This window comes from Tursiops truncatus, chromosome 10, assembly GCF_011762595.2.
Source record: "Tursiops truncatus isolate mTurTru1 chromosome 10, mTurTru1.mat.Y, whole genome shotgun sequence".
NCBI lineage: Eukaryota > Metazoa > Chordata > Mammalia > Artiodactyla > Delphinidae > Tursiops > Tursiops truncatus.
In genome coordinates, this window is record NC_047043.1 from 43,802,317 (window position 1) to 43,827,441 (window position 25,125).

The following is a 25,125-nucleotide window of genomic DNA, read 5'->3' on the forward strand; positions in this document are numbered from 1 at the left end:
GTGGCATGTGGGATCCTCCTGGACCAGGGATCAAACCCGTGTTCCCAGCATTGGCAGGCGGACTCTTAACCACTGTGCCACCAGGAAAGCCCCTCATCTGTGTGGTATTTAATGTCATTAAAAGGATTATTAGTTGGAAAAATGCATTATTATTTTTTGTACACAAATATATGGCAAAATGCAAGATTTACTCAATGATAGTAATCTTTGAAATGAGATTTATTTAAGAATGAGTAGTTTATAATGCTGAAAAACAGCACAAACCTTGCATTGATTAATTCAGTGTGCTAGATGTATTGTTAATAATCAAAAGACGTCTTAAGAGCTCACCTCTGACCTCTCAACAATAAGAAATAAGGTACATTTTATGTCAACTTTTATTAATGTTACCATGAAACAGCCCTAACTCATACACCCCATTTAGGCTTTGCAGATGTAAACTCTGATAGATCTTCTTTCTCTTTCATTGTTAGTGATTTGTGTGTCAAGGACATTGTTGTATTTTCTATCAAAACAAAGAAACAACTAAGACATATCTGGAAACCAAAGTCTATTTAAACTAGACAAATACTCATTTCAGGTTGTAGAGGAAAGAAAGTCCTTAATGCTGAAAATCTTGTCATGACTGTGTATTGCTTTCTTGGAAGGCTGACAGTTGTGATTTATTAGTTTTGATTTAGATTTAGTTTTGCTCAAAGCAGGAATTTGAAAAGCTTTAGCTGTGAAAAGTATATAGATATTTTTTTTATGGTTATCAATTTTTTTACTGAAGTCTAGTTGGTTTACAGTGTGTTAATTTCTGCTGTACAGCAGAGTGATTCAGTTATATATATATACATTCTTTTTTAAAATATTTTTTTCCATTATGGTTTATCATAGAATATTGAATATAGTTATATGTGGAATCTAAGATATGACACAAATGAACTTAAATATAATTTTTTTCATCAATTAATGGAATTACACAGTTGCAAGTTTTTGGCCCCTCATAGCCTAGTGGATATAGTAGTAGCTACTTGGGCTCAGAGAGAAATTCCAGAAGAAATGATAGAGCCTGCAGTCCCTAAAATGAAGTTTATATTCTGTCAGCAAAAGGTCAGTAGACAGCTTTGCCACTTTAAAGAGCTTTGGAATAGCTTTATTATCTAATCTCCTTAACAGGAAGAGATGTGTGCTCTTTTTGAAAATGCTGATTGTTTATTCTTCTCAGTGATTCAAACTTGAAAATAAGGTGTGGGGGTTGGGAAGGGGTGGGGAGAGAATCAAATCGTTGAGTATATGTGTTCCAGAAACTGGGGTAGTGGCCCATTTCTTCCTGATCTGCTGCCACCATGTCTGTTGGAGATGGCTGAGCTGTCGTTCTGCACCATGTTTCAGAAATTCGGCCCAAGAAGAGGATTTTAAGAAGCTGTCTGATGAAAGAATTGGTGTGATGAAGTTAGCCTGAGAGCCTGAGGGAATTTTAAGTGGTTTTAATTTGGGGAGTGGGTAACTTTCATTTTGAAAATTTCACTCTGGCAAGACAAGAAGGGAGGGAGAAACATAGTGAGTGAAGATGCTATATCCACAGTTCAGGATAAAGGGAATGCAGGCTCAAATGGAGATAGGTGTACGATTGAGATATATTTCCAATGTGGAATGTAGAGACATTTAGGAGTATTTTGCTGGTGTTTCTGTTTGCTTGCTTTCATTCAGAAAACATGGGTTGATCAGAAATTGTGCTACACAGATTGACAGAAGTAACTCCTAGTCTGTCTGCTCCATTTTCAGAAAATTGACTTTTGAAATATCTAGATAAGTTATTTTAATCTTTTTAGAGCATAGCTCTGTTTCTGAGCCATGAAACCTCTTGAACAATGAAAATGATATTTTGTAAAGGGATTTGACGTTAGCAGATATAGGGTGTAGTAAAGTGTCTTGTTTATAAAACCTTTATAACATATGTCATGAAATACTAGACTTAACATTTCTCCGGGATACTGAGAATCTTCTGGTTGCACTAAATTGCAGCAGACTGTCTCATTTTATTGTCTTTTAAATTAATAACTGTTCACATGTATTGACTCACAAAATTGGGAATGTTTCTCTGTTATTACTAGATATGATTTAATAAAAATGACTTCATATTTGGCATTTTGGTCAACATTTTTTCACAAATATAGTATTTATTAGATGTTTTTAAAGTGACAGTTTTATTTGCATAACGTTGAAAATTAAGTTTGAATTAAATTAATTGATGAATTAGTTTTAATTAACAAAATAATTAGACAGGATACCCTATATAAAACCAAAGGATATCCTTCAGTTTCTTTTTTAGTCTTAGGAAGTTTCTCTTTTGTGAATTATCAAATGATTTATTAGTAGAATACAAGAACTATGTATACTTGAATCCAGAAGAAATCTATCCTTTACATTTGTTTTGGTGTTTTATTTAGGTGACTTCAAGGTATCTAATTACTTTGAATATTTTTAATTTCTTTGTTTCACATTCTTATAGTATAAGAGGGCTTTCTCAAGAACAGAGACAAATATAGAGATACACAGAGATAAGATTTTAATATTATTGCACTAAAGTATATCAGAGGCTCACATTTCCATGATATACTGTCGACCTGACACACAGTATTGGGAAATAAGGCTTTGGCTCTTACATTTTGTTTCCTAGATCCCCTGGGGGTCACATTTCAAAGTTAAGTACTTTGAGTTGCCTTGGTATGTTTATAAGATTTTCTTGGTTACTTTTTTTGCTGTACACAGGCCTCTCACTGTTGTGGCCTCTCCCGTTGTGGAGCACAGGCTCCGGACGTGCAGGCCCAGCGGCCATGGCTCACAGGCCCAGCCGCTCCGTGGCATGTGGGATCTTCCCGGACCGGAAGATCCGTGTCCCCTGCATCGGCAGGTGGACTCTCAACCACTGTGCCACCAGGGAAGCCCCGGGTCCTCATATTGCATGTAGTTCAGATAAGTTCAGTCTGAGGCGTTTGCTGTGGTTGCTCACCCCCTTCTCTGCTTTCAGTTAACAGCCAGGTCCTTGCCCGCTGTGCAGTCGGATGAGAGACTCCAGCCTCTACTCAACCACCTCAGGTAATACAAAGGCCCAGCCTGTCAAACTTGTAAATCCACCTGCATTACAGTGGTTAAAGCCTCTTTGATGTCTAAAAACTTTACAAAGCCTTTCTTTTTTCTTTTTCTTTTTTCTGTCATTCTCTGATTTAAGTTGAAGTTCCTAGTGCAATGCTCTTGTTACCCTTGACTTCAGGGTACTATAGAAGGTTCTTTTAATTCTATAAAAGTATGTAGAACTGGTTGATAAGTTGAAGTTAAAATGAGTAGTGATGACTGAGTTCAGAAAGATCTCAAAGGAATGAGCTATTTGCTTAATTAACTGCGAGGCTAAGACAAACTATGGGAACCTGCACATATTTTGTCGGGGGTAGTTGAAGTAAGTTATATTTGTTTTCTAAATACAAAAATAATTTATCCTCATTATTTAAAAAACAAACTTTGAAAATACAGGAAAGGAGGAGGAAAAACCTATCATCACTATTCAGAAATAATACTGCTTTCCTCTGTGCTGTTTTAAAACTCAGTGTTGTAATTATACTTTTATATAATTCACTATTTTTTTCATTTTTCTGTTACTAAAATCTGTCCACAAACATAGTTTTTCATGCTTATATGATATTTTCTTGTATGAGTGTCCTATAGTATATTTATCATTCTTTGGGAAGCATTTAGACCATTTTTCATTCTTTTCACTAGTGTAAAAAATGCGGTATGTAAATCTTTATCTGTATTTTTGATTGTTTCCTTAGCATGGGTTTTCAGAAGTGGAATTTGTGAAAGCATATGAACCCTTTTAAAGATTTAAGTATATTTATTTCTTTTTCAAAAACCTTATTCTACTTGTGTTTTCATATAAGATCCCCCATGTTGCTGTACTCTGAACAAGAAGGGGCAGCTAAAACAGTTGCTAATTTAATAGGTTTACCATAGAGATACTGTTGGTATCATGTACTTTGCACTGATAATTATTAAGAATGATTTTAAATCATTTTGTTATCCATGTTTTTTGAGGTGGGATTAACTATCTTTGCCCATTTATTGATAGCATCTTTTGATTATTTGATCTTACATACTTTAGATATAAAGGATAGTGACTCTTCGTTATATTTGTTACAAACGTTTTTTTTCCTGAGAGTTTTTTATTATGTTACATTATCCAACATACCTACATTTTCAAGTTATATTCAGCCAAGCACCTTTAGTGTTTTCCTGTATGGTTTCTTTTTATTTTTTTGAAACCTAGAATGCTACCGCTCCTTCAGAAATTGGCATGGACGTTAATTTCGAGTGTCTTTCAGTGTTCTTCATTTTCCTCCTCCCCTGCCTCCCTGCTCCCTCTTTTCCTCCTCTCCTGTCCTCCTCTCCAGTTGGGGAGGGTGGGGTCCAGACTAACACCTCACGGGGGACTGAGTAGCATGAGTACTGTACAGAGTTGTTAAATTTCTGAGAGCTCTGTGTTAGTGAGTCACTCCCCTGCCCCCCTCTCCTCCCAATCTCAGCCTGAGCATCTCCTTCTGGTGGCCTCTTATCTTTGCCCGATTTGCCCTCTCTATTTCACATCACTGCTGCAGTCATTCTATTATTCCTTGATTTAAAAGCATTCTGTCTCCTGAATTTCCCCCGGGATGAAGTGAGAACTTCTCAGCCTGGCAGATGAGGTCCTTCTGGAAGGAGCTGGCCTGGCCCTTTGGACTTTCTGTCAGTACTGACACCCTGACTTCTCCTGCCAGCAGGTGCCCTGAAGCTCCACCAGTGTGACATGCCCTTGCTCTCCTCAGTGCCCTTGCAGATAATTTCCTCCTGCCCGGAATGCTCTTTTCCCCTTCCTCCACCTCTGTGATTTGACTAATGTTGCTTGTTCTTGTTCGCCTCCTCTGATGAGCTCCCCCTGACCACTTGGTTCTCACCCTCCCTCCCCTGCCCCGTCTCCCTCTCAGGTGTTTATTTGTGTTCCCGTAATACTGCCTGGCTCCCCATGTTACAGAACCTATGATATTGTTTCCTTGCCTGATTTCTCCATTATAGTATGAGCTGCTCCAGAGCTGCACAGTCCTTTTCATGATAGGTCTTCATTATGTGTTTTGTTGAATGAATAAATACGTGTTATACCAGTGATATTTTGTTGGTTTTTTTCTGCATAAAGTTTTTATAATTTATAATAATCATATTGTTACAGTTCTTTCCCCTATAAAGCCATTGAGTCAGAAGACATAGACCTAAAGGGCTGGATCTCACATCTAGTCAGTGCTTGATTCTGTGAGATAATGATGGATTCTCCTTCCTCCACCCCAGTGCGGTCATTGTCAACTAGAGTTTAGATTAACTACTGACATGTCTTTTTGAGTCCTTGAAACTTGCACAAACTGTACATTCATTTAGGGCTTTCATTCTCTGTGGAAGTCACTTGTGGCTGTTTGCTAAGCAACCAGGGCTAGATGCTACATGTAATATGCACCAACTGATGTTGCTTCTCTTATTATTATTATTAAACCAAATGGTTTCTTGTTTTATTACCATGTCAGAGACATCTGTATGTAGGGTGGGAGCTGATGTGCATAGTTGGACACTTCCTGTTACAAAAAGTAACCTTGTGGAAAGCCTTTCAAGTATATTGAATTGTCTCTTGGCTGTCTAAATGTAATGTTTTCTTTTACCTTCCTTTTGCTTAGGGCAAAATAGGAAAGAATACTGTTTGGCTTGAAAGGTGCTAATGATAATCTTGTTAGGAAAAAATAATCATCATTGATTTGCATGAACTGTATAGTTTAAATATAACCTAGAAGGGGTGGTGGATATTAGGAGGTTGAAACTGAAATCATTATTAGATCTAATTTTGTTTAGTGCCTCTGATGATCAAAGAGGAATGATGAGTAGTGTTTTAATTAAGTTTGTCAATAAAACTAATTTGGGAGATGATACCAATACCCGCAAAAATTGAAGTAGCAATACAAAGAAATTCTCAAGTCATTTTACAGGACTTAGACATTCAAAGAGAATTAGTATAACACTTTGCCAACCTAATAATTTAGTATATTGCTTAACAATATATATCATTCTGAGAATGTAGAAGTGCTTTGTCCAGATTTTCTTAGTTGAACCTAGTTATATAGTTAAAAGTTAAATTAACCACAGAAAGCATTTTGCTTCAATCTCTTATGGAAATGCAAGCTATTCGTTAGTAGCATCCATCAGTAACTGAGCACCTATTATGTGCCGGGGATTAAAAAAAAAAAACAATTTCTGTTCTCAAGGAATTTACAGTTTTGATTTCATTTGAGAGATAGGCACTTAAACACATTACAACATTTGTAACCTTTTGAATGGAATTAAACACAAAGTACATTTCCTTAAGTGATGAGGCCATGAAGTGGTTGTTTGGATTCCACACCCCCTAGCACAGTGGTGGCTCACAGTGGCTGCTCAGATTGGACTGAACTTTGATCTCACTTGAGGGAGGATGTTGTCAGTGACCGTGAAGGAGAGTAAAGGAGGACAAGGGGGTGAATTGGACTGCTGGGATCGTAGGTTCAGTGAGTTAAGACATTTTAAAGTTGAGATGCTGGTGGAGCATATGTGGGGTGTTTAGTAAGTAGCTGAATATAGACCCGCAGTTTGAGAGCGAGGTTTATAGAGAGACATTTGCTAATCTCCACTATATAGGGGTGGTTAAAATCAGGGGGATGGTTGAGATCACTCGGGGAGAGAATATAGAGTGACAAGAAAAGGGGAAATGGCCCTGAATAGAACCCATAGAAGTTAGTGTTTAAGTGACCTGTGATGGGCAGTGATGGAGGGAGGAGATGAGTTAAAAGGGAAGCCAGTAAAGACACCAGGGAGGAATCTCGAGTGAAACAGGAGCACAGCAAGGGGTGGTGGCATCAACAATGCTAAGGGAAAGCTTTCAGAAAGGTGAACACTGTTAAACGCGTAGGGAAGTCAGGTCAGAATCTCCTCACGTCAGTTGGATTAGGTGCATGGGAGCCATAGGTGGCTCAGCCCCCACCTTGCAGTGGTACAGATGCAAGTCTATCCCTGGGGTGGGGGTTGAGGAGGAAATGCGGAACGAGGCTGTGGGCATACAGGCAGCGTAGACTGCTCTTGGCAGAGCGAGGAGGAAAGGGGACTGTACCCATGAGTGTCATGGTTGAAGCAAGTGTTTCATTTTTCCCCGAAGGCTGGAAAGGTGAGCAATGTTTATCGGTCAGGGAGAAACGAGGTTTATGGGAATAAGGAAATAATTGAAGGGGCAAGTATTTAGAAGAGGGAGGAGAACATGGGACCAAGAAATCAAACTGGCTAGTTTACAAAGTACTGTCCAAACTGGCTTTTTAGTTCATACTCAGAGCACCCCAGTGAGGATGGTAGATGGTTGTTTGTCATTAACCCTATTTTAAAGTTTAGTGATGGAGCCTCAGGAAGTTCATGTTAAATTCTGAAATGCCAGAGAGAATTTGTGTAAATCATAATTTCTGGTCTCCTCAAGTCACATATCATTACATACATCATCTAATGAGTCCACATCTCAAGGTGACTTTACACATCCTCACACATCACTGCATTTTCTAGGGTGAATTATATCATGTACTGATTTTCTAATTTGGAGATATATAAAGGCCTTGGGATATGTTCCTGTAAATGTAGAAGTTTATTGTATATAAGTGTCTTTGCTACCCTAATGTTGGTACCTATGGGATAATATTTATAGAAATGTATTAGACTACCAAGGGTGTTTATGTTAAAGATTGTTATTTATTTATTTGTTTTTGCGTTACGTGGGCCTCTCACTGTTGTGGCCTCTCCCGTTGCGGAGCACAGGCTCCAGACGTGCAGGCTCAGTGGCCATGGCTCACGGGCCCAGCCGCTCTGCGGCATGTGGGATCTTCCCAGACCGGGGCACGAACCCGTGTTCCCTGCATTGGCAGGCGGACTCTCAACCACTGCGCCACCAGGGAAGTCCTTTCCTTGTCTCTGGGAAGCCCAAGATTGTTATTTTTATTTATTGTATTATTTACAAATGCTAGGTGTAAATAGGTGAGACTGCAGAAGAAAACTTGTAGCCCACAATCTACATGTGATTACTTGGATATGATTTTTTTTTTCCTTAAAAATAATGCCTTTTCCCACAGTGTGTCTTCCTCCTTCACCTCTCCACCTCAAGATATGAAGTGAATATTGTTCTCATTTAATATTTTGCCAATAAATTTAATGATTTTCCAATTCTTTAATTAAAAATTAAAGAATTTCAAAACCATGTATTTGTTACACTATTTTTCCTAATTTTATTAGCATATTTCAACCTAAGAATAAAATAGAAATCAAGTAAAGATAAGAGAAGCTAGCAAAGAGAAGCATTACCTGTAGTAAATGAACTGTATCACATGGATTAACTTGTAATGCATCCTGAATTTCTAAGCAGATGTTTATATTGACCTTTATTTGGAAATCATTTAAAATAATGAAAGCATCTTCCTTCAGTTGGTATTTTTTTTCCTTCAGTTGGTATTATTACCAACAATTATTTTGTAAATTTTTTTTCCTATTGCAGTACATTTGGTTGATATGTACACATTTCTGTTCATTCCTCCGAAGAATATGCTGACACAGATTTTATATCAGAAATGCAATCTCTGTAAGAAAGCTTTTCTCAATATCCATGGTGGTACAGTACCCAGCGTTTTCTTTTTGAATTACTTCTCATTTTGAAATCAGAAAATTGTTGGGCGTTCATGTGTTAGGAAAGGTTTGGTAGATCAGGATGCCCACCAGGTGAGGGCTGAAGTGAGAGCCTCATTAACGTGGTCCACGGGCTCCAGCTGTTTGTCAGCTTTTCCTCATCACCTGTTTCTAAGCTCTGGCATTAACTTTAGATTTATTTCCTTTTCTACATGCAGCAACATAAGCTTTTAGCTCAGTGATTATTGTGAAGGTGTTTCAGGTGTCTTGTAAGATTAATAAATTAGAAAGAATGTGTTCTTTCCCATTATTTATGGTCTTTGAGTTATTTCTTTTTTCACGTTTGTATTGAAAATGTTTATGCCTTTTTAGAGATGTACTTTGTCAAGAGTGAGCATTTTATTAAAATCCTCCCATTGTGTTAAGGGCACTATAATGGATAGTCTGTGTACAAAGATGCTAAGAGATGTGGTCCCTCAGCTCAAGATGTTTATATGCTAACAGGAAAAGAAGACCAATCTACACACACACACACACACACACACACACACACGCACGTGCGCGCGGCTGTACTGAAATAGTTGCTGCAGCTTAATCAAGCAGAGGAAGGAGAGAGGTGTATGTGGCTTATGTTACAAATTTTATGTCATTTAATTTTTTTGATAAAATTTATAGTCACACTACATAAAATTTGGAAAAATAGAAGAAACGAATCCTGCTTCACTAATATAACCACTGCTAGGCTTTTGTTGTAATCTCTATATATTTTTACGTAATAATAATTTAAATGGTTAAACTTAAAAAATTTTTTTTCACTTAGTATGTCATACCCATGTAGTAAAGTAGAAGATTACTTTTCATGGTTCCATTTTTAAGTGACTTATAGTATTCAATTGAGGATAGATATATCTATCTTAACCATTCCCATTTTACTGGGTATTCAGGCTTTTTTTTTGGTTGAATAAAGCTGTGAAGAACAATTACAGAGTGTTAGCATCTTCTTTGTGGCCAGGTGAGGTCCACTGGGGAGAAGATATGTTGTGATGACTGCATTAAGAGGGATTGCAGCAGAGATGTTTCCCAGGAGACAGAGATAGGACAGAGAGCAGCAGCAGCCTAGGTGGCTTATAGCTTTACAGGGACAAGAGAGGCGAGAAAGTAGCCGCGTCCTTAGCAAGTGAACCAGTGACTTGAAGAAGACAGAATTCAGGATGCTGAATTTTAAACCTTATTGGTGTGTCTAGATTAGAAAATTTTGTTGTAGCCATAATAAATTACCACAAATTGAATGGATTAAAGCAGCACTCATTTTTATCATACAGTTCTGTAGGTCAGAAATCCCACATGGGCCTCCCGCAGCTAAAATCAAGATGCCAGCAGGGCTGTGGCTGTTGCTGGAAGCTCTGGGGCAGAGTGTGCTGCTAAAGCTTATGCATGTTGCTGGCTGAGTGCAGTTCCTTGTGGCAGGACTGAGATCCCCATTTCCTGGCGGGCTGTCAGCCAGGGGCCCACATTCCTTCCTCTGCTTTCCCTGAGCCCCAGAGGCCTCTTTCTGGTCCTTGCGTGTGGTCCCCTCTCCGAGCCGGCAGCAGTGCATCAGTCCTTCTCATGTGTCAGAACTGACTTCTGCGACTGCATCTCTGCCCCCACCCTGAGAAAGCTTTCTGCTTTTACAGTCTCATGTAGTTACATTGCCCACATGTATACCCAGGATAATTGCCCCATCTCAAGGTCCTTAATCTTAATTTCATCTGCAGAGTCTTTTTTCCCACATAACCTAACATATTCATGAGTGAACATCTTTGGAAGACCATTGATCTGCCTATTAATGTGAGGGTTTTCTCTTGGGAGGTTGAAAACAGCTTTTAACATTACTTTGCATCAGTTTTACAAGTAAACCATCACTCTTAATTTATATACAATACTAAATTTCCCTGGGGTTTGTAGTTACGTCACTTTGTTAGCTTAACATGTTTTAAAGTTTAAAAAGGGTTAACAGTGATTTTTACAGAAATATAAAGTACTAATTTTCTTTTCAGTGATATAGAAAGAAGATAGGAGTCTTTCCTGTCTCTTCAACTGGCTATCTTGCCAAGGCAAATAGATACCTTTGTAAACAGTAGACTTTGTAATGAGGTTGTACGTAGTGGCTGTGACTTGTGGAGGTAAATACATGGTCACAAACCTTTATTCTAAGAGTTTGTTTTATTTATTATTAATTTAACATATATTAAGGGAACTACTTGGTGCCAGGCATGGTGTTAGGTTCTAGGGATACATGTTTATTTCTGCTCTTATAGGACTCAGTGTTGCTCAGAAAAGAGAGAATCTTAAAGTAATTATAGTAAATTATGATGGCTGTTAGCATAGTAGAGGTACCTGATTCTGTGGGGCACATAGCATTGTGGAAATCACAGTAGAGGGACATGATTCTGTAAGCACACAGCCTTGCATGTCACAGTGTTCTTGCAGCTTGTTCCCAAGTAGAAATGTCAGATTTCTGTTGGCCCTCTGACTCCAAGGTTTCTTAGGGATTTATGGATTGTGGATGCTGTCAGTCTTCCTGGAAAGCAAAGTTTATGATTGTTTATGTTTTTCAAGTAGTTTCATTGTCTGTAGTTTTAAAATTTCGTATTCTTCACTCTTTGGGTTTCTTTAAAATATTGATTGTCCTCTAGTTAAGTAATAAAGAAAATTAGTTATTTTACACTGTGTTAGGCATAAAGCACTAACAAGGTACAAAATGATGACTATGCTATGGACAATTTTCTTAAAAAGCCTGATAAAGCATTGTGGTAGTTACTGTAATATATTAGCAGTGAAAAAGTAATTTGTGTAGTGCTGTGCAGTAGAACTTTCTGTGGTGATGGAAGTGTTCTGTACCTGTGCCGTTCAACCCAGCAGCCAGCAGCTGCTTATGGCTGTTGAGTGCTTGAAGTATGGCTAGTGTGACTGAAGAACACGGGTTGTAATTTTATTTTAATTAATTTAAATTTAAGTAGCCGGTTGTAGCTAATGGTTATTGGATTGGACAGCATACGGTTCTCTGTCATATTTGAAATACGTTTACATAGTCATATATTTTTTAAAGTATAGTAATGGTTTCTAGATTAATGGATTTGGAGTTCCAAGTCTGAGGTGGCTATGGACGTAGTTCTAAGGGCTTGCGGCCACTGAGGGGTCTGAGGTCCCTGAGCCGCAGCAGCCCTGTGCTTCCAGGTGTGGGCGTGCCCTCCTTGCCCCCCGAGCCGCCCACCTGTGCAGGTGTTGCAGGAGGTCTAGTGCTCACGCTGCCCAGCTGGTGAGCTGGGGTTCTGTCCTGGGTCTTTCTGAGCCACCTGGTGCCACGTGTGGAAATCTTGTGAGTCTAAATGTTTAGTGAACCTAAGAAGACCGCCTGGCAACCAGGCACAATTCACAGTAAAAACAAAACACTTGATAGATTGGGCTGCGGACAGACCGACAGCCCAGACTCACTTAGGGTGTAGCGCCCTCTCTGTTGTTTGTAACTACTGTTTAGAAAGTAGTTCTAAAAAGATAACATTGATACAAAGGGAATAAAAAGCCCATTTTAATTGAGCTTCTGTGGTCCTTGGTGGACGGTGTACATACTGTCCACAGGAGGCCACTGGGGACCTTGGTCACATGATGTAACTGTGTCCTCTCAGCCTCACAAAAGGCTGCTTCTGGTCACTCAGCTCACACTCACCCCCAGGGCCTCTGTGCTGTCACCTGCTCTGTTTTCCTCACAGCAGCGTCACTGGCTGAAATGGTCATTTTTACGTGTTCATTTGTTTTTTTGGTGTGTGTTTGTCTGCAGTGTAAGCTCCATGAGAGCAAGGCATCCTTCCTTCTGTTTACCTCTCTCCCTGTTGCTGTAACAGGGACTGGACCTCAGGAAGACTCCTGAATGAGCCAGTGCTGGGAGAGAACACTTTTAGGTTTTAAAATTTTACCTCTCATTTAGGTTTTTTAAGCTACTAAATGTTGAGACTGGATGAGATGGTATAATAGTTTGGACAAAATGTTGGTGAATTTTCTGTCATTTCCAAGGAAAAGCTTTGGTAAAGAAACACTCTTTATACATTGTAGAAATTCAACACTGGTTTTGCCTTTTGTTTTGGGACTTGGGACTGTTTCTCCTGGAATCAGGAGCTAACCGAGGAGAGTCCTTTCTGTTTCTCTGTGTGACCTCAGAAGGATCCCCTTTCTTTCTCCCCAGTGACCTATCCAAATGTTGAAGACTGTATTTAAAAACAAAATAAAACCAAAGCTATTATGAACCTTGCTGTTTTGATCTATGAAACGAAGACCTTAACATCATGAGCCATTGTTAATGGCTGTGCAAGAGTGACAGAGTGTGTAGGAAAAGTGTGTGACGTGATCTCTGGATGTGACTTGTAATAATAATCCTCATTAGCTCTCCCCTTCTTCTCCCCTCCCTTCAAAACCTCCATCAAACACCCACCTTCGTGTCCCTGGTTCTCTCTATTATTAGGGAACAAGTGTGAGGGGGCATCGTCGGGTGCTGTAGACCTGTGATAGCGCATCTCAGAAGCATCCCGCCCTCTGTACATTGTGGGGAAATGAGACGATGACCATCAATTTAACGTCTTAGTTCTCCTGTGTGTTAGAACTTTATTTCACGCCCACCCCGCCCTCAACGCCCTCAACTTTTCAGTACCAATCTCTCAGGCAGATTTCTTTATTGTAATCATTTGACTATCCTGGGTCAAAGTCAAGTCAAAACAGCCTCTACTTAGGGGTCATTATACTCCCAGAATATGCTAAGAATGTAAAAGGAGTATAAAATACATACTCATGGGGCTTCCCTGGTGGCACAGTGGTTGAGAGTCCGCCTGCTGATGCAGGGGACACGGGTTCGTGCCCCGGTCCGGGAAGATCCCACATGCCGCAGAGCGGCTGGGCCCATGAGCCATGGCCGCTGGGCCTGCGCATCCGGAGCCTGTGCTCCGCAAGGGGAGAGGCCACAACAGTGAGAGGCCCGCGTACAGCAAACAAAACAAAACACGTACTCATGAAAATAGAGATCTTTGTTGGGGGCTTTAAGTGTGTATGGTGCAAACATCTATGTAGCACTGTAGTGTGACTATCTTATAGGGATGTATGTGTATATTTTACGTTTTAAATCAATTTTATTGAGGTATAATTTACATACAATGAAATGCACTCATTTTAAGGGTGCAATTCCATGATTTTTGACAATTGTGAGGTACAGATATTTTTTATAGAAAAATGAGGTGCAACTTTCAACTCTCTTGCAGTTCATTGGACTGTTGCAGCTTAGAAATGGGAATAAATAGAAAAATATGGACCATATGGGAAAAGATGAGGCCAACCTCAAACAAAGAAGAGTAGTGATTGTGCTGTTTGTAGTTCTCACCTGATGTGGAAACCCATATGAACTTGTTTTTTTTTATTGTGTATGTGCACCTCTTGAAATCATACAGCTTCTCTCAATTGTAGGGAAATATAGATCATTATCCTACGTATCGTCTGATGGTAGTTTTTCGGAGAGAATTTTTTTTACGTAAAATTCATGCTTGTGGAAAAATAATTTACATTCAGTTTATAACAGAATTTTATTGATTGTGTTCTCGTTTGGAGTAACTGCCGGGAAAATCCCTTGGGCTAACACAAGTGGGATACCATTTACTAGGGATTTAGCTGTAGAAAGAAATTCATTTCAATTTCAGTGGTGACAGCTATTGAGTGAATTTTCCTGTGATATCCTCACAGCAGGAAGTGATATATTGTAACTGTGGTTCCCTTGATTTCCTACACACTCAAGAAATCCAAACTGCAGGAATTGTGCTTTCTAAATGTCTGAATAGCCTAGCTTATGTGGTCAGAGTATTTTTTTTTAACATCCAAAGTGGGTAAAATTGTGATTGTAAAAGTGGATATTACGGGTGATGTTCAAAACCTTTGTTTCCTGTTTTTGAAATTGTTTTTCCATTTGTGCTATGATTACACCTTACTTCATGTGAAAGGGTTGTATTGGGACTTGGTATACTTTTATAGAATGATGTAGGAAATTACAGTTCATTTTGAAAGATGTATTAGCTTACTTTTTAATTTAAACAAAGAAATATGTTTCCTTGATGCAGAGATCAGTTTTGATTACTCGTGATGCTTTCTTCACTGCTTTTTTATTTGATATCTGTTTTTAAAATATGATAAACTATAGCTGCCAGATAGAAAGGAGTAAATAGTGCTAACCTCTTTCAAGAGTACTGGGGAATAGTTGACGAAGAAAGGAAATGTGTTTTATGTGTTACTATTTTATGAACCTCAGAGGCTGTTTGTTGGTGGGGAGGGAGGGTGTAGAGGTGCTCCCTGAGGATGGGAGGCAGGTTCTGTCTGACCTAGCCCAGGGTCCTGCGGTCTTCCAGACTCATACCCCCCCACCCCCATCCCCGGCCCCCAGCACAGCTTCTTACAGATGAGAGGAGAATGGATTGTTGTGATTAAGTGTTGAGGTGAGTCACGAAGCCCCAAAGACTCCCAGACAAAAATGTGTCACACATACACACACCCTCTCCCGCAGTGATTCCAGTTACCTCCAAGCTAATCAGAATTCACGATTGCTTCCCTGATAGTAGAAATGGGAGGGTGTGGCTCAAGTTTGGAACCTTGATTCCCAAGCACAGTGTTATGAAAACAAGCATATTTACAGTTGACTTGAGGCATTCCTTCAGTGGCCCAATTGCAGCTTGTATTCCACTTACGACCAGCAGAGTCTGATCTTCACTTGGCAAATAGAAGTCAGGGTAGGTCAATTGGCGTTTCTGCATGTGGACCTAGTCCTCAGGGGAAGCACTTGATTGCTTCGTGTCACTGTCCTCACTCTATGACAGTGCTGTCCAGAAGTATATGAGCACCACAAATATGAGCCACATGTGTAATTTTAAATTACTTCAGTGACATTAATTTTAGTAATATCTTATTTAACTCATATCCAGAATATCATTTCAACATGTAATCGATAGGAAAATTTATTAATGAAATGTTTTACATTAGTTTTTCATACCAAGTCTTTGAAATCCAGTGCAAATTTTACACTTATGGAACTTCTTAATTCTGACTAAGCTGCATTTCAAGTGCAGCTTAGTCACAGTTGGCTGGTGGCTACCATATTGGATATGCAGCTCTGCAAAGCTGGGTTCCATTGAAACCTGCAGTGTTTGAGTTTGAAGTTTTGCACTGGGGAAACTTTCTAAGAGTGTAGCTGTAGATAAAACCTTCCAGATCATCAGGTTTTTCAAGGACATCTAAATTCTACTTTAAGATTAAATATTTCATGTGATGGTATAAAGAAGATAGGAAAGAAATACATTTTTTTCCTGATATTCAAGGGAAGAAAGTGGTGAATGTTAAAGAGTAGAGAGAAACAACAACCAAAACGTCCACATGTGACAAATTGAGGCCTGGATGATAATGATGATTACAATTTGAGTGAAGTATTGGCCGCATTGGCAAGATCCAGGCCATGTTTAGTTCCAGTGTGAAGATTGCCAAGCCCAGTGGTGTGAAGCCAGATGAGTTTGAGTTGGGCATCTCCCAGGTCCTTCTGAAGCTGGAGATGAACTTGTACCTCAAGGCCCAGCTGCGGGAGCTGAACATCATGACCACTGAGGAAATTGAAGTTGGTGGTGGTCGGAAAGCTATCATAATCTTGTTCCCATTCCTCAACTGAAATCTTTCCAGAAAAATCTAGGTCTGCTAGTGTGTGAGTTGGAGAAGAAGTTCAGCGAGAAGCACCTTGTCTTTATCACGCAGAGGAGAATTCTGCCTAAGCCAACTTGCAAAAGCCGTACAAAAAATAAGCAAAAGCATCCCAGGAGCTGCACTCTGACAGCAGTGCACGATGCCATCCTGGAGGACTTGGTTTTCCCAAGTGAGATTGTGGGCAAGAGAATCCGCGTGAAGCTGGTTGGCAGCCAACTCATAAAGGTTCATTTGGATAAAGCACAGCAGAACAATGTGGAACACAAGGTTGGAACATTTTCTGGTGTCTATAAGAAGCTCACGGGCAAGGATATTAATTTTGAATTCCCAGAGTTTCAGTTGTAAACAAAAATGACTAAATAAAATATTATTCACAATTAAAAAAAACAATTTGAGTGAAAAATCGTGTGGTAAACTCTTATAGACATCTCATTTGATCCTCACGGCAGTCCTCGGAGGGGGTACTTTCGTGACCCCTTTTGAGATCCCTGTTTCCCAGTGAGGAAACTGAAAGCAAAGTCACACAGTGAGTCTGATACCTGTGCTCCTCGTCAGTCTGCTTGGCTCACTCCCTTACTCTGCTGTACTCCCTGATTGCTTTGGGCAGATTGGACTTGGAAAAATTATGCAAATGAGGCAGAATTGCAGCTAAATCCTAAAATGTTGCAACTATTCCACTACTCCTTATTCCCTCCCTCAAGTTGCGTCACTAATCGGAAAACGGGAAAATGATTGGAGAGGTGTCACCCATTTTGCCAGCTGTGTCCTGTGGCATTTGTGTCTCAGCAGAGTTGTGATGGGCCGTCATGTGCTGAGATCAGGGCCACAGCAGGAAAGATTTTTTTCCTTAACCAGCTAATCTTGTCATGAGACCCACAAATCCACTTTCATATAATTTCTTTTTGTTTTCGCCTCTTATTTTCAGCACTCAAAAGCAACTCCCTGTTGAAATCTAAGTGCTCGTGTTGACATTGGTGGTGTATTGACCGAGGCTTATATTTCTGTTGTTTCTACAAAGACCAGGCATGGGTCTGCCTTTCACAGATCAGATGTGTGCAGATGTGTGTGTTTCTGATTTACCTCTTTATATATCCACTGCATTTCTATTGTGTAGATTTGATGTTTGTGTGGTAGTGTTTGGGAGAACTGGTTCTGTGTGGCTGTGACTGACTCTGCCTTCCTGTCTCTGTTATGCCTCAGCCCTCCTCCCACCCCCCTATCAAATTGTTTAATTGGATTGAAAATAGGATCATGTCAAATATGGTTATGTAAATATGTGTTATGGATATTTTTGAAAGTGTCTTCTCCTTTCAACTCTTAATTTGTTGAAACTGTTGGTTTTACAATTTTCTGTTTACTGTGATTTTTAGCCTTATTGGAAAACTAACTCTGCTTACATCTTACTGTTTAATGAGCAAGACAATGTGGGAGGAAAAAGTTCCTCAGATGTGACTGAGTTTTAATTAAGTTGCATGTAGGCTTACTGAACAAATGTAACAGTAGGAAGATGTTTTTATATATTTTGTGTACCATTAGTTCTCTTATAGTAGATTGGATAACTTAGGACCATCACCTCAAGACAAAACAGAACAGAATAACCAAGGACAAACACTGAATTACTTCTGTGTTTGCAAAATTCAGTTTTCTTAGAAAATACTATTATGCACAGGTTTAGGTTTTTAAAGGTTTTAAACTTGACAAAACCTCAAGTTTTTATTAAAGTCATGATTTAGCACTATGTTATTGCAAAAGGAGGTAGAATTGGCTCTTTATTTTAACGGTTTTTGTTCAGAGACCTGCGTTTCAGGATCTACCTGCCCAGTTTCAGCTCTTTTTCCCCCTTGCCTCTGCAAGGGGTGGCTCTTTTGCCACCTAACCCAACATCTTCGTCTATAAACTGTGAAATTTCCTTGGCTTTGCTTGGGTCTTTCTGCCTGTCCATCTGATATGTGCTAACCCTCTAGATGTTGAGAAAAACAGACTTTTTTATTATCCCCAAATGTCACCTCCTTATCACATGCTTACTTTTAACAACCCTCCAACAACCCTAATAAACTCATGTCATATACTTTTCTGAACCGGATCAAAATTTAAAAATGTTTTAATACATATAAAGTTGTTCAACTATGAATGGTAAAAACACTAAAACAACCACGCCTGTGACTTTTCAGTTATTCCTTGACTGTGGTCTCCTGCTCTTCCCCTCTGCCACCCAGGCCCGCCTTCTCCCTGATGGTCAACCTCCTCTCCTTCGGCCTTGAGCTGGTCCTGCTGACTTGGCAGGCGTCTGCTCAGCTTGGGCACTGTGCTCAGTCATCTCAGCAGTGTTCTCACGACACTCAGAATCCTGGATGCTGTCCCTGGGCAGCTCCCTCTGAGGTGCCCTTTCTGGGCTGCATGTGGTTTGTCCTCCTCCCCCTGCTCTGAGAAGGGCCTGTTCTCTGCGGCCTTGTTGGGGCTCTCATCACCTCATCACGTCGTACTGTTTGGGTCATCTTTGGGTCCGTCACTACTTTGTGACTCTTCCTTGGTCACAGAAGTGCTTGATGAGGGATTGAGGAGCTGTACAGAGACCCTTGAAAGCTTTTTTTAAAAAGGTAGTTAGAAAAGGACAACAACTGGGATGTAGAAAAAGTCTCTTATAGAGAGCCTGACAATCTAATGGTATTTAAAAAAGTAAGGTTTGTCCTGGGTTTTCTGCATTTCTCTAGTTCTGTTTGGGGAGTGAAGGTGTTTGTGTTGCTTGTACAGTGCTGTGTAATTGCTACATTTTAGCAAACACACACTGTCGCCTTTCACCACAGACAGTGTTCTAATATAACTCAGTATTCATGGACCCACATCTTTATTGTTTTCACCACTTTTCTGGCTTTTTGGTGACTTGAGAAAAATGATACCATTTTACCTTTAGTGCCTTTCACCTGATACTCTAGCAAATAGAAGATAAATTAGCATACAGGATGGAAATAAATCACTATAGCTCTTAATCCCTTACTGTCCACATTTATGGATGAATAATTAATGCATAGTTTGACTTATGCTTTTTCTTTTTTGTTTGTTTGTTTTTTTGCGGTACGCGGGCCTCTCACTGTTGTGGCCTCTCGCGTTGCACCGGACGCACAAGCTCAGCGGCCATGGCTCACGGGCCCAGCTACTCCGCGGCATGTGGGATCTTCCCGGACCGGGGCAGGAACCTGTGTCCACTGCATCGGCAGGCGGACTCTCAACCTCTGTGCCACCAGGGAAGCCCTGCTTTTTCTTTTTTACTTGTGGCAAATTAGTGGCTAAACTGAGAATTAAATCAGATCTTGACTTTTTAAGATTCTCTGATGAATCAAAACTTCCTCTTTACCATTGTAAAGCAATTATACTCCAATAAAGATGTTAAAAAAAACAAAAAGAACATGGGCTTCCCTGGTGGCGCAGTGGTTGAGAGTCCGCCTGCCGATGCAGGGGACACGGGTTCGTGCCCCAGTCTGGGAAGATCCCACATGCCGCGGAACGGCTGGGCCCGTGAGCCATGGCCACTGAGCCTGCGCATCCGGAGCCTGTGCGCCGCAACGGGAGAGGCCACAACAGTGAGAGGCCCGCGTACCGCAAAAAAAAAAAAAAAACCAAAACTTCCTCTTTATATTTGGCAGGATAGTGATTAGTGACATGATTTGATTTTTGTGGCCCATTAAAATGTTTTTTGGTCCACTGTGTTGAAAAAAATGACATTTGTGTTACCTCTCAATTTATTCTCTTATGGAAGGTTAGAAGCAGGAAAGCTTTTATGCTGACTAAATCCCCTTTGTTAAAGCTGTACATCAGTGACACCGAGTGTTTCTTAAAGCTGTGAGTATTTAAAATGAACTGAAAATAGTATTTTCTGCTGGGTTTGTGTGTGTGTATATCGAACCAATTAGAAATTGTTTTTACTGTTAAAAATTACAGTAAAATTTTTTTTAAAATTAAAAAAAGTTATAAAAAGTTTTTACTACTTTTTCTGTTTCCCTAGTACCATGATTAAGAATTGTTTGTTCATAAAGTTAACCAAGTTTTTAAAATCATGAAACTAAGACTATATTTTGACAGTTCATTATGTATGTTTTTGCTCATTAGTGTAGCAGCTGCATTCATTTGGAAGCTGTGTGATATGAAGCTGCCACTGGGTTCTGAGTGTGGTAGAAGGTGCCTTACCTGTCCTGGGGGCTGTTAGGAGTCTCATCTCGTAACATCCCTGTGCACTTCCAAGTAAAAGCCAAAGGTCCAGTCTCATAAGCTAATGTGAATTGTTATTAAGGATTTTTTTAAAAAATAAATTTATTTATTTATGTTTGTCTGCGTTGGGTCTTCGTTGCTTTCCCCAGCCTTTCTCTAGTTGCAGTGAGAGGGGGCTACTCTTTGTTGCGGTGCACGGGCTTCTCATTGTGGTGTATTCTCTTGTTGTGGAGCACGGGCTCTAGGTGTGCGGGCTGCAGTAGCTGTGGCTCGTGGGCTCTAGAACGCAAGCTTAGTAGTTGGGGCGCACGGGCTTAGTTGCTCTGTGGCATGTGGGATCTTCCCGGACCAGGGCTCAAACCCATGTCCCCTGCGTTGGCAGGCGGATTCTTAACCACTGCGCCAGCAGGGAAGCCCCAAGGATTTTTATTCTTTTATGGCAGCACTATTTGTTCCTTTTTCTTTTACCTTGATTGCCTTCCTTTATCCATCTATTGCCATTACTTTACTGAAGGTCTTTTCAAAAACTTCTCTTGCCCGGAATGTTGCAATATTCTTCCAACTGGTTTTCCATTTCCCAATCCCTCCCTTTCTAGTAATTTCTCTACACTGCTTTCTTTCTCGAGTATAAACCTGATTATGTGAATTCTTGTCCAAAATCTTTTTATGGTTCTTTCTGCCTGCAGATCATTGGATACACTGCTTCTCATGATTTGCCTTTCTTATATCTGAAAATCCTCCCCCTTGGCTTCATCTATCCATAACTGTTCAAGTATGTATTAAATAGCTGTGACGTAACAACTCCTTTAACCAATATATATGTTATGCTTTCTGATTCTGAATGAGTGGAAGAGGAATCTCATTCCCAATTCTTATGCTTCAATTCTTCATTTCTGTCACTTTTCTTCCAGGGTTCCACACTTGCCCTTACTGGGTTGGCTGGTGACCATCTTCTTGTCTATTTATAATAATTTTAGAAGTATGATGTCTGACGGTTTCCTTATATTCTCTCTGTAGTTATTTATACCCAGTAAATTCTTTGCATTTATCATTGCTACCATTCTCTTTCTTACTTTTTTTTCTTGGAATTTGGTCCCTTTGCATATTCTATTAAAACTTTGAGGAACAAGCATTTTATACTGGCATTCAGGCAAACATATGTGTCCTCTTTATACATCTTCTCTTTGTACTTTGTATACTGCATTAATCTGGGCTGAGAAAACTACTCAGTGACTATAATCATGTTTGTACATCATTTTACCATTTATACTGGACTTTTGTATTTGTTCATCTATTTGAGCTGAACGGTCCTGTTAGATGATCGTGATCAATTTATAGCCTAAAGCTTACAGGGGTCAATGGAGTGGGCTAGCATCTCCCAACTGGGGGATGACTCCTCTACAGGATCATGCTGCCTCCCTTCCCATCCTGTTTTATTTTGTTTTGTTTTGTATTCCTCTGTACTTACTGGTCAAGACTGCAGTTGCTCTGTGTACTGGAATATGCTTTACTGATTTTAATTAGCACTTCGAATTTATTAGTTCATTTGATCTCCCCAGGATTTCTGTTAGTTAGGCAGGCCTGGCCTTATTAATACCATTTTATAAATGAGAATGTGCAGATTACCAGTTTGCCAAACCAATGATTTAAAGAACAAAAACAAAAGCAAGTCTTCAGACTCGTAGCTTATGCTGTTTTCATTGCCTTGTGTGTAAGACATATTGGAAAGTGAAATATGTTTTTATTTGGGGGGATTTCACTGAAACAATTCTCTGGTTGTGTTCTATATTAAAATGTAAAATATTAAAATTAAATGGCAGCTGTTGGTTTAACTTAGCCTGAGTTTTGTGTGGCATGGCACTACTATGATAAAGGGAATGGATAGAGTCCAGTGATATGCTGTCAGAAATTTGTTACTGGAGGGAGAAATAATACCAAAGGCAAGAAGATGTGTTTTAGGTGCAGGATCATTCTGTGTCACTCTCTGGCATTCTGCTTGTCCTGCTCTCAGAGTGATTCTCAGGCCATTCTTAGCCCATGGAGGGAGGACTGTCGGAAGGGGACATCTACACTTGTGACAGTCTCCTTGCCAGTGGCTGCAACGTCCCGAGATATCCAGTAGTTTTGCTTCATAATCCGTACCCATTGTTTAATCAATAACCTGATTGATTGTAGGAATAACAGCCTTTCTACAGAGCATCTTGAAGGGTGTATGTTATCCAGCAGCAAGAAGCTATAGTGCTGAGCAGGTAGAAAGTAGAGCATCCGGAATCCCTTGTTATTGTAATGATACTTTACTCCAGAACTTCCCTTTAGTTGTGGAGTCTGCATAAACCACAGTTTGACTATGGTTTTCTATGTAACCTTGCACCAGTTCTTCGCCGCATGATCCCTGAATGTCTGCATCTGAGTCATTGTTGATGGAGCTACGGGTGTGGAGTTGTGTCAAGGAGATGATAATGTACACAGGTGGAGGGCTTTAGGTAGTATGTGCCATGTTATATTTCCTAATTTCTAAATAATACAAGAGGAAAATGTATCACAGGGAAGAGAATGGCATGGTATAGTGAAGAAACAGGAAGTTGGGAGTCAAAAAGTTTGAGTTCCTGCTGCACTGCTGACTTGCTGTCTCATCTAACAAGTTCCTCACTTCTCAAATGTAAAATAAACCTGCTCTGTTGGGGGTGTTGTGAGGATGTAATTAGAGGATATAGATAAGGACTCTTTGTATATGTAAAGTGCTGTTCATATGTTACTTATTTTAATGAATAGTGATTACCATATGTCCAGTCCTTTAACAAAAGGTATTTCAATTCTGACCTCCTGTTAACACTGCAGGGCAGGCACTGTCATCTCCATTTGACGGACAGGGATCCTGGGGTGTGGAGAGTCTAGGTGACTCACTCAAGGGCCTACTGAGTGATGACTCTGGATGTAAGCTCCCATTTATTCCTAGCTCTGCTGCCATGCTGTTTTATAAGGGGTCAGTGTGGGAGAGGTGTTAACTTTAACAACAACTTGCATATTGCTTCCAGGAAATGGAAATGGCACCCTAGATTAGGAATCGGGAGATCCAGATGAGCACTGCATTTCTGTATTAATTTTGGGAAAGTTACTTAAATGTATTCTATTAAATACCTTTAAAACACTTGGCTATGTTTTTCCTAAGATATGTGTAAAATATCTTTGTGACTTTGTATCAGAATTTTAAAGATTTCCTTTGAAGTGATCAAAATATGTTTTACAAATCCTATTTTAATATTTTGTTCTTTTTATTTTTAGTCATTCGTACACTGGTCAAGACTACAGTACACAGGGAAATGTTGGGAAGGTTTCTTTAGATCAGATCGATTCGGTAAGCATCTCATCCTTTTAAACTTAAACCTTTGTCAGTGGAGGAAGCACAGATTTTCTTCAACCAAAGATTATTTTGTGGGTGGGGAGATGGGAGGGAATGTTATTTCATTGCTTGCCAATCATTTTTTAAAGAAATCCCATGTGCTATACATATGATTTTTTTTTTCATCATAGGAAAACCAAAATATCAGAAAATCATTTGTAGTCTGATAAAAACAGAATTTAATCAGTTTTCCAAAGGGGGAATTCTTTTTAAGTGATGACAACTAAATAGTGTTTATTGTTTATATTTAAATACCATATACATATAGTAAAGGAGAAATGTAAAATACTAAGTATATCCATTTGCTGGGGCTGTTGTAACAAAATACCACAGTCTGCGTGCCTTAAACAACAGAAGCTTATTTTCTCACAGTTCTGGAGGCGAGCATTCCATGATGAAGGTATCAGCAAGTTTGGTTTCTCCTGAGGCCTCTCTCCTTGGCTTCTAGGTGGCTGCTCATCCCCGTGTCTCTTCCTCTGCTTAGAAGGACCCCAGTCACCTTGGACCAGGGCCCCACTCCCATGAGCTCATTTAACCTTGATTACCTCCTTACAGGTCCCAGCTCTAAATACAGCCACATTCTGAGGTCGTGGGTTTAGGACTTGGCATGTAAATTTGAGGAGGATACAAAATGTATTCCATGACACTAAGGGTAGGCTCCCATCTTGTGTTGCCACTAGATTAGTAGGCAGCTCATTTCAGCTTCACTTTGTGGCTCCCTAGGGGAATGAAAGTGTGCACACGTTACCATACTTTTACTTTATAGAATTTCTCTTTAAGACATTGTAGAATTTCTGCATTACCCAAAAAAGGGAAACTGAGTCAGCCATAATTAATCTTTGTTTAGACAATTACCCAGTTACTTAAAATAAATTAAAAATACACAGGTGAGGTTTTAATGCTTGGAAACAAGAGTTATGATGGTGAGTAGGGGGAGACCCTGAGCTTTTGGAGTCTGGAATAAATAGGTCATCTTCCTATGAAAAATTATAATCAAGTAGAAGTTGTTACTGTGAAAGATGAAGAGGCTG

The 25,125-nt window shown here is 39.7% G+C and overlaps 1 protein-coding gene and 1 pseudogene across 6 annotated transcripts in view; both read left to right on the plus strand.

Annotated features, from left to right (window-relative positions):
- PRIM2 (DNA primase subunit 2) overlaps nucleotides 1-25,125 on the plus strand; it is a 279,267-nt gene that overhangs the window by 158,538 nt on the left and 95,604 nt on the right. For all 6 annotated transcript variants that reach the window (XM_019931461.3, XM_019931463.3, XM_019931462.2 and 3 more), the window contains exons 8-9: nucleotides 3,017-3,084; nucleotides 23,977-24,049. In XM_019931461.3, the coding sequence (XP_019787020.1) occupies nucleotides 3,017-3,084; nucleotides 23,977-24,049 (141 nt within the window). The remainder of the gene's footprint in view (nucleotides 1-3,016; nucleotides 3,085-23,976; nucleotides 24,050-25,125) is intronic.
- LOC101329992 (small ribosomal subunit protein eS7-like) lies at nucleotides 15,960-16,887 on the plus strand (annotated as a pseudogene).